The following is a 10,309-nucleotide window of genomic DNA, read 5'->3' as shown; positions in this document are numbered from 1 at the left end:
TGGAAATAATGACAAAAGAGCAAAACGGTTACATATGAATTCTTTAATGATCTTTAACATACAAATACCCTGTCCGACAGAGATTTAAATAATCATGTAAATTACTTGTACTAATATATCCATAACAACCATCAAAAAGAAAAAGTGACAAAGAGCACACAAAAAAAAAATCATAAACAGTGTATTTACAGTTATTACATGTAATGGCAAAATCTGTGCGGTTTCTCAATCATTGCATTATGAACGCCACAAGCTGTTGAAGTCGGTTTGGAGCAAATATAAATGTGCAAATATATATTAAACGTATCATATTCTCTCGAATGCCTGTGATTTTCATGAGGAGCTTGTGCCAAAGCAGCGATCGGACTAGACGTGCTTGATTCTGAACAGCCAACATAGATTTAGCCTTGTGCTGAAACCATTAGCAAAGTGACGAGTGATGATACACACACACACACACACAGATGGTCATACCAGTGACCCTTCCCGGTCTGAGCTTCTGAACGCGCGTCGGGGGTTCGGCGTCGGTCCTCCTCCTCGGTGTGACGACCTCGAGTCCCGGGACGAGGCTCTGGAACTGCGAACCCCTGCCGACGAAAACGTCCTGCCGAGATCCGGGTTTCCTCGCGGATCAATGATGGTGTTGATGACTGAAGGAGACACGAGCGAGTTATCTCTCCATCTGAAGCTCATTTCAGGAGTAATTTCATGAAACAAAATGATTCCAGTATGCATGGATACGTGGAAGCAACAAAAAATTCTGTATTATGAATTTTTAAGGCCAGACAAGTCATTTTAATGTTCCTAAACCCGAACCGCTGAAGACGCAGTGGCTGAGTTTGTTTTCGAAGGGAATATTCCCCACGAGCAACGTCAATGCTCTCATGTTTGCGCGAATCATTTCTCACCAGACTGCTTTATAAACGAGGGTCAGTATAAAGCTGGATTTGCTAAGAAGCTGCTCATGAAAAAAGGATCGGTAGCAGATATTCGTGTTCCTGCTGAACCTCTAGAAGAACTGAAGTGAGTGTAACGTTTTATTAAACTTTATATTAATATTTATATTAATCTTTGCAAATCGCTAGCTGCACACTTCACAATGAATGCGTCTAAGGTTTACACTTAGGGTACATTACGGCATGTTTTCTATGTATGACGTTCTGAATATAATTCATAATCCCACGTTTATACTGAACAACGCGTTGTGGTTATTGTGTTATTGTGTTACAAACGGTGTACGCACAGAACAGAGAGGCGGAGTCAGCAAAGCTCATTATCATTTAAAGTCATATGCACTGAAACGGCGTGCTGAAAACAGAGCTGTTTTTGACCAGGTAAAATAAGTATTTTCTTACAATACTAATGAGAATTTTTAATTAAAGTATATTACAAACTTTTAATTTAGACCCTAAAGAATCATATTAGCTTGTACAAAAATGGCATTATATGACCCCTTTAAGGCCAGACAAGTAATTTGGCGAGGTCAATTTGTAAAGAAAGACTACACGCCTGCGCACATATATATTAACAATAGGGCTGTCACTTTTTTGGTCACGATTTGAGACATAAGTGTTCATTGAATCGATTGTGAAATTGATTTTCCATGTCTAAAGACGTTTCCATTTTCAACACCAAATACAGGCAAATCCACGGACACCTAACAGGCATTAGGACGAGCGTAAAGAGGGCGCTTGAGACGCACAAGTCAGCAATATTCCTGATGATTTATTGGCGTGAAGTTTCAGCACAATGACAAACAGGAGCGCAACATTCAGGGATTGAGATTAACACCCTCGACTCGCCAGATGCGGGTGCAAATGAACTTTGGCGGGAAACGCTGTCGAATCACGAGCCAATCTGGCGTGTTTCTGTGTTTACTCACTTTGCTGGGGAAGTTCGTGTACGCCAAATCTGTGCGGATTTAGCGCAAATACGCAACTCGTGATCCTCATGATATATTAAATACAGCGTATTGCAGAATCTGCTCATTTCTGGCTTACTTGAACACACACGTCACTACGCAACACATAATGGCGCGCTTGTTCACTTGCATTGAAGTAAAAGCGAATATTAAAAAGCATTTGGTTAACAGAAACGACATTGTTATTTTCCAGCATCCTACATGTTCTGTGTGCTGTATTGATCTGTCCACCTAACACACATTTTTGGTAAAAAGAAAAGAAAAAATGTCGTTAAAATCGATTCCCTATTTTCGTTTTCGAAACTTGTGTTGGTTGGTCCGATCGATTGTGCAATCGATTTTCGAACGTAAAGTGACAGCCCTAATTCACACAAGCATATCTATAGACTAAACACGTAACACGCATGTGCACGCCGTCAGCGTTTTCACAGATTCACGTTTTTGAAGTTTACGCGGAGATTATAACGTTTTCTTCAACGCTTGCACCTTGGAACCGGTTTTAAAGTTTGCGTTCTCGAGCACCAAACACCATTATCATGCAAATGAACACTAAAAGTTCATGTTTCCAGTTAAACGGTGTCGTGTTAGCGCCCCCCTAAGTTAATAACTAATGATCTTTACAACAGAAGTGAATCAATCAAAACTAACTTTATCTGGACAATAACTTTATTCTAGAGCTGCTGTAAAGCCTAAACACTCTCTGTTACTGTAATCTATTATCACTGTAAAGCTGCTGTGAAACTCTATATTGTTAAAGCGCAGTATAAATGAGCGTGACTAGACTTTGGCAAGGACAGAAGAAAGAGCATCGCTGACCTTCCAGCTGTTTCTGAACTCTCCTCAGCTCTTTCAGAATTGATGCAATTTCCTACAAGACGAGATAAAAAGAAGACAAAATGATGACAAGAGCAATGACACATTTGTCACAAACAACTATTCAGTATTAAAAACTTGGTAACAATAGCTATGAACAAAAAATGTTAATCTCAACATTTACTGATACGTTTTTAAGATCAAAAGTCGTATCTGTTGACATTAGTCAATGCACTGAGCTAACATGAACTTTTTTTTAAACACTAACAAAGATTAATACATGCTGTAAAAATATATTCCTCATTGTTAGTTAATGTACTAACAAATGTTAACAAATGTAACCTTATTGTGAAGTGTTACCAAAACACTTTAGATATAAACCAGCTAGGGTTATTATTGTTAGCTAAAAAGAAAAACAGAAAAAAGAAAAAAAATGTTTAGTACTTAATTTTTTTTTTTTTTTTAAGTATTACAGTTCGTTCAATGAAGTTCAGATTGTTCTTAGTAACATTTAATCAGGGAAAGACAAAAAGAGACTCGCCTTGTTTGATGTTTTCAGTGGTGGAGAATCATCAGCCGCATTGATTTTCGCCTCCATTTCACTCAAAACATCCATCTTATTATGAAACAAAACCCTGAAAAAATATGACAATATGTGAAAATGAAAAAATAAGGCATTTAATTTGCTAGAGATTCAGATTCAGAGTGTTTTATTTAGTGCCATGTCAGCATCCAAGGCTGTTTCCATGGCAAACATTAAATTACAAAAATACAAATATCATATAAATACAATAAAAACCAAACAAACACAAACAGCAAGTCATATTATACAAGATTTTTTAAATTAACATATGATAAAAAATCCAAAACCTTTTCAGGCATAATCTTACTAAAGTCCTAAAGTGAGGAAACTTCATAAAAAAAGCCTTCTACTTGTATTAAGTCCAGGACAATCTAATAAAATATGTTTAAAGGTTAGGGGAATCTTACAAAACATGCATATAGTTGGGTCTTCGCTTGCTACAAGAATATAAAAACAGGGTAAAAAGAGATTACATAAACATTAGGGGTGTAACGGTTCACAAAATTCACGTTTGGTTCGATACGATACACTTGTGTCACGGTTCGGTACGTTTTCGATACAGCAAAAAGAAACAAATGCCAGAGAAATTTCCTTGATTTAATTTTATTAAATTATATTTTTATTAAAACTAACATCATAAAGTATGATATTTTTTAACTTTGAGCAATGATGGAGCTATACTTGACTTTTCTTAGGAGCTTATAAAACAAAACAGCTCCTTGGTCAAAATTAAATGTAATATTGTAGTAGTTATAAACAAAGGTTTATTTTAGTTCAGATTAACATTTGAGGGCAGCAATCGTATTCATAATGTCAAAATAAAACCGACGTGATGTTACTTGAAAGCATTATAGCCAGCTATTCCTGCCAAACTCCCATGGTTACAGTTAGTAGTGTTATACAGTAAATCCATGGTGAATTGCTGATCTGTGGACACTGGATAGTTCATTCATGGCACAATGTCTCTTCCTGGTTTCCACGTCAGCGCTGTTTGATCCGTTAATAACGGAGAAATGCGAATGTTTCTCACTAGATCTCGCAGCGATGTTATTACTTCAGTGGCGAACTCAAATGCTTTCTTTACTGGATTCGGCTGTGTAGTAACAGTGCTGATGATTAAAGGGATACTCCACTTTTTTTGGAAATAGGCTCATTTTACAACTCCCCCAGAGTTAAACTGTTGAGTTTTACCGTTTTTGAATCCATTCAGCCGATCTCCGGTTCTGGCGGTACCACTTTTAGCATAGCTTAGCATACATCATTGAAGTGGACAAGACCATTAGCATTTCTAAAAAAAAAATGACCAAAGAGTTTTGATATTTCTTCTATTTAAAACTTGACTCTTCTGTAGTTACATCGTGCACTAAGACCGATGGAAAATGTAAAGTTGCGATTTTCTAGGCTGATATGGCTAGGAACTATACTCTCATTCCTGCGTAATAATCAAGAAACTTCACTGCCGTACCATGAGAGCAGCAGGCGTAATGATATGATGCAGCGCCTGAAAATAGTTCCGTTGTGTTGGCGGAAGGTGGCCAATTTTCAGGCGCTGCGTCATATCATTACGCCTGCTGCACTCATATATAGAGTATATATATATATAAAACTCAACAGTTTAACTCTGGGGGAGTTGTAAAATGAGCCTATTTCCAAAAAAAGTGGAGTATCCCTTTAAGATCGGCTCGCGCTGCATTGGTCCAAACTGATAAACGGTCCGTCAACCACACAATAACGAGTGGTTTCGTTCCGCTTACATTACATTTGCCATTTGATGTTGGGCAATGTTGTGGTCACGCCAGCATCTCTTACATTATGAGCGCGCGACGCGCCTACATTTGAAATAACAAAATTTTGGTCGGCAGGAAAAATGGTTCAACGAACCGTTCGGTTTAAAAATGCGTACCGAAAACCGAACCGAAAGCCTCGTACTGAACGGTTCAATACGAATATGTATATCGTTACACCCCTAATAAACATATTAAAGCAACAACATGAAAAGCATCTTGTGAAACTCTCACTTGATCTTCTCGGTCAGTTGCTCAGTGTTCTCGCGGATGGCCAGGGACAGCTGGGACACTGGATTCAGCATCACGTTGTTGAGCGCAACCTGAGGAGAAGAACGAGGTTTACAGCTTTATTTACAGGAGTCAGTGAACGAAAGGGCTGCACGATTATTCGCAATTTCCATGTAATCGCACTTTAAACCGATTTGGCTTATCGCGATTTTGAAATTGCACAGGCTGTGATTGTTTGTTATGTGCAGCTTGTCAGTGAAGCACGGCTCTGTAAACACTGCTCACTCTGAAAGCACTGTGAGTTTGAGTCACATTTATTGTGCATTTGAAAAAGCAACACACGTCAAACATCTTTTCAAACATGAGAAGGATTTATGAACCTCCTGTCCAACAAAAGACAGCATTTATAACATTCTTTACTCCAAACTCACTTCATAAGGACAGTTGATCATCCTTCTGTGAGACGATGCGCTTCTGACACAGAATAAGGCAGTCGTGTGTTTATTAGTCGTGTTTAATCAACAATCAAAGTGTTTAAATCTTCTGTTTATTCAACTACAGCGATGATGCCCGATAGGGATTTCCTGGAATGTGTTATTGTACTTAGCGCCCTCTGGTGTTCAGAGAGATATGTGGTGTGTGTGTCTGCGTGAGAGCGCCCTCTGGTGTTCAGAGAGATATGTGGTGTGTGTCTGCGTGAGAGCGCCCTCTGGTGTTCAGAGAGATATGTGGTGTGTTTGTCTGCGTGAGAGCACCCTCTGGTGTTCAGAGAGATATGTGGTGTGTGTCTGCGTGAGAGCGCCCTCTGGTGTTCAGAGAGATATGTGGTGTGTGTGTCTGCGTGAGAGCGCCCTCTGGTGTTCAGAGAGATATGTGGTGTGTGTCTGCGTGAGAGCGCCCTCTGGTGTTCAGAGAGATATGTGGTGTGTGTGTCTGCGTGAGAGCGCCCTCTGGTGTTCAGAGAGATATGTGGTGTGTGTCTGCGTGAGAGCGCCCTCTGGTGTTCAGAGAGATATGTGGTGTGTGTGTCTGCGTGAGAGCGCCCTCTGGTGTTCAGAGAGATATGTGGTGTGTGTGTCTGCGTGAGAGCGCCCTCTGGTGTTCAGAGAGATATGTGGTGTGTGTGTCTGTGTGAGAGCGCCCTCTGGTGTTCAGAGAGATATGTGGTGTGTGTGTCTGCGTGAGAGCGCCCTCTGGTGTTCAGAGAGATATGTGGTGTGTGTGTGTCTGTGTGAGAGCGCCCTCTGGTGTTCAGAGAGATATGTGGTGTGTGTGTGTCTGCGTGAGAGCGCCCTCTGGTGTTCAGAGAGATATGTGGTGTGTGTGTCTGCGTGAGAGCGCCCTCTGGTGTTCAGAGAGATATGTGGTGTGTGTGTCTGCGTGAGAGCGCCCTCTGGTGTTCAGAGAGATATGTGGTGTGTGTGTCTGCGTGAGAGCGCCCTCTGGTGTTCAGAGAGATATGTGGTGTGTGTGTCTGCGTGAGAGCGCCCTCTGGTGTTCAGAGAGATATGTGGTGTGTGTGTCTGCGTGAGAGCGCCCTCTGGTGTTCAGAGAGATATGTGGTGTGTGTGTGTCTGTGTGAGAGCGCCCTCTGGTGTTCAGAGAGATATGTGGTGTGTGTGTCTGTGTGAGAGCGCCCTCTGGTGTTCAGAGATATGTGGTGTGTGTGTGTCTGCGTGAGAGCGCCCTCTGGTGTTCAGAGAGATATGTGGTGTGTGTGTCTGCGTGAGAGCGCCCTCTGGTGTTCAGAGAGATATGTGGTGTGTGTGTCTGCGTGAGAGCGCCCTCTGGTGTTCAGAGAGATATGTGGTGTGTGTGTCTGCGTGAGAGCGCCCTCTGGTGTTCAGAGAGATATGTGGTGTGTGTGTCTGCGTGAGAGCGCCCTCTGGTGTTCAGAGAGATATGTGGTGTGTGTGTCTGTGTGAGAGCGCCCTCTGGTGTTCAGAGAGATATGTGGTGTGTGTGTGTCTGTGTGAGAGCGCCCTCTGGTGTTCAGAGAGATATGTGGTGTGTGTGTCTGCGTGAGAGCGCCCTCTGGTGTTCAGAGAGATATGTGGTGTGTGTGTGTCTGTGTGAGAGCGCCCTCTGGTGTTCAGAGAGATATGTGGTGTGTGTGTCTGCGTGAGAGCGCCCTCTGGTGTTCAGAGAGATATGTGGTGTGTGTGTCTGCGTGAGAGCGCCCTCTGGTGTTCAGAGAGATATGTGGTGTGTGTGTCTGTGTGAGAGCGCCCTCTGGCGTTCAGATGAAGCAGCGTTTACTACCGATCAGCCGCACTGCACTGACCAGCTGTGTATAAAATAATCGCAAATCGCGTTGTGGTTTCGTTGCAATTAATCGTGCCGCCCTGGTGAGCGACCCCGAAGCGTCGGCTGAAGGAAAGCACTGGTACCTCGTCTTGCCTCGCACTCGGGCCCTCAGACTCCTCACACACCGGCGCTGCCACTGGAGACTCTTTCTGGAAACTCACACTGGCTTCGGGAATCTGGTGCCGCAACTGAAAAACAACAACATGAAAAGTATTGTATTTATATGAGATATTTGTATTTTTGTAATTTAATGTTTGCCATGGAAACAGCCTTGGATGCTGACATGGCACTAAATAAAACACTGAATCTGAATCTCTAGCTAGTTAAATGCCTGATTTTTTTCATTTTCACATATTGTCATATTTTTTCAGGGTTTTGTTTCATAATAAGATGGATGTTTTGAGTGAAATGGAGGCGAAAATCAATGCGGCTGATGATTCTCCACCACTGAAAACATCAAACAAGGCGAGTCTCTTTTTGTCTTTCCCTGAATAAATGTTACTAAGAACAAACATACTACACATACACACATACACACACGCATACATACACACTACACATACATACATACATGCATACATACTACACATACACACATACTACACATACATACATGCATACATACTAACTGAACTTCATTGAACGAACTGTAATATATATTTTTTTCAAGTACTAAACATTTTTTTCTTTTCTGTTTTTATTTTTAGTTAACAATAAAAAAAAGTGTAGAGCATGAAAAAAACGTGGTTATGTGGATAAAACATGAGAAAGAATAACAGGACTTCTTAAGTGAAAGAACCCTTTCCGCACATAAAACACTATAGATACTCAAGCCTGTTTGAAAATAGCAGAAAACATCAGTTGTTTTAGATGTATACATTAAGTTTGTAACTATACAGTATTTTGGGGTCTTTGAAAGAAGTTTTTTTATTCAGTAAGGATGAAGTAAATTGATCAAAAGAGACATTTATAATGTTACAAAAGATTCTATTTCAAATTAATGCTGGTCTCTTGAACTTCCAATTTAATCAAAGAATCCTGAAAAATAACATTTATAATGGTTTTCACAGAAATATGAAGCTGTTTTCAACATTGATAATAATCATAAATGTTTCTTGAGCATCAAATCCTCATATTAGAGTGATTTCTGAAGGATCATGTGACACTGAAGACTGGAGGAATGATGCTGAAAATTCAGCTTTGATCACAGGAATAAATTACACTTTACTGTATTCACATAGAAAACAGCTATTGTAAAAATCATAATAATATTTCATTATTTTCCCCCTGTATTTTTGATCAAAGAAATGCAGGAACAGCACCTCCTCGTGGGCAGATATGGCGGGTCCCATCTTGTCTGTAGAAACACTCTGAGCTTCTGGATCTCCAGCAACATCATGAATCTCTTGGGCCAGAATAGCCAGATCTTTGGCCAGGTCCTGACTCAATCTAGCAAAGAACATGCAGAAAAATGACATTTTTAGAGAAGCAATTTGACATCAAAACAAACATTTAAAAAAGTTAGGGGCAATGCAGTAGTACAAGTAATAATTATTTTGTTTTTTGGGGGAATTAATGCATAATTTGAATTCACACTATAACCGTGCGTTCACACCGCCGCCGGCGAGAGCGTCAAAGTGGCCGGAAGTCATTCATTTACAATGTGAGCCGGCGGCGCGGCGCGGAGAAGTTGAAGTCAAGTCAACTTTATGGTAATGAGCGATGACGCGGTTCGGCGGCAACCAATGGGAATGTAGAAGTGCTCCGTTCGAGATGAGTCCAGGGAACGCAGTGTAAACTTTAGTTCCGACCACATTAGTTCCCAAGCAAAATAGAGGAGAGGATGATCATTTAAATTTGATAAGAAGGTGCGCAACACTATTTATAGGCAAGATTTTCGCGCTAGAACGCTTGTTTTTCAGCGGGAATGCAAGTTAGATTAGCACTTCACCATGAACACAAAAGCCACACAACACAAATGGCTTGTAATTGGTTTATTTCGTTAGCAAACATGTCATTATAATTGTTAAGTTCTTTCCATGGATCAATTTCTTACTTTCACATTTAAAAGATTCCATGAGGTTAGCTTATACCCTATGGTCAGTCTGCATCAATAACGCTAGACATGCTTGTTTTCTTTGCGGCCCCTTTAAATAAAGTTTTAAAAAAGACTAAGCATTCGATCTACGTCAGAGCGTCCACGAATCTTTCCACGGCTTCGTCGCGGTGTGAACGCACAGTAAGTCATTTTTCAAAGATGTACCAAGTGTGCAATTAATTAACTTATTTATTGACAAATAAAGCTGGAATGCATGAAGAATTGACCTAGGTCTACACCTATGATGATTCCCATTGTAATCAACGACATCTACACTGGGTACAGTCAATGCATGTCTGAGTCCGAAAACCCCCCCCCCCCCCACACACACACACACACACACACACACACACACACACACACACACACACACACACACACACACACACACACACACACACACACACACACACACACACACACACACACACACACACACACACACACACACACACACACACACACACACACACACACACACACACACACACACACACACACACACACACACACACACACACACACACACACACACACACACACACACACACACACACACACACAGCTCTGAA

At 41.0% G+C, this 10,309-nt stretch overlaps 1 protein-coding gene across 4 annotated transcripts in view; it reads right to left on the bottom strand.

The window, feature by feature from the left end:
• Positions 1–88: 88 nt before the first annotated feature.
• The window catches only part of cep170ba (centrosomal protein 170Ba), a 59,102-nt gene continuing 48,881 nt past the window's right edge, over positions 89–10,309 (bottom strand). For all 4 annotated transcript variants that reach the window (XM_056251580.1, XM_056251578.1, XM_056251581.1 and 1 more), the window contains 6 exons: positions 8,962–9,088; positions 7,723–7,827; positions 5,336–5,424; positions 3,276–3,369; positions 2,738–2,789; positions 89–650 (listed from right to left, as the gene is read on the bottom strand). In XM_056251580.1, coding sequence (XP_056107555.1) covers positions 469–650; positions 2,738–2,789; positions 3,276–3,369; positions 5,336–5,424; positions 7,723–7,827; positions 8,962–9,088 — 649 coding nt within the window. In that variant the 3' untranslated portion in view covers positions 89–468. The remainder of the gene's footprint in view (positions 651–2,737; positions 2,790–3,275; positions 3,370–5,335; positions 5,425–7,722; positions 7,828–8,961; positions 9,089–10,309) is intronic.

Source organism: Rhinichthys klamathensis, unplaced genomic scaffold, assembly GCF_029890125.1.
Source record: "Rhinichthys klamathensis goyatoka isolate OS25496 unplaced genomic scaffold, OSU_Roscu_1.1 h1tg000085l_1, whole genome shotgun sequence".
Taxonomy (NCBI): Eukaryota; Metazoa; Chordata; class Actinopteri; order Cypriniformes; family Leuciscidae; genus Rhinichthys; species Rhinichthys klamathensis.
Note: the sequence above shows the minus strand (reverse complement) of the source record. Positions and strands in the feature narration are given on the sequence as shown.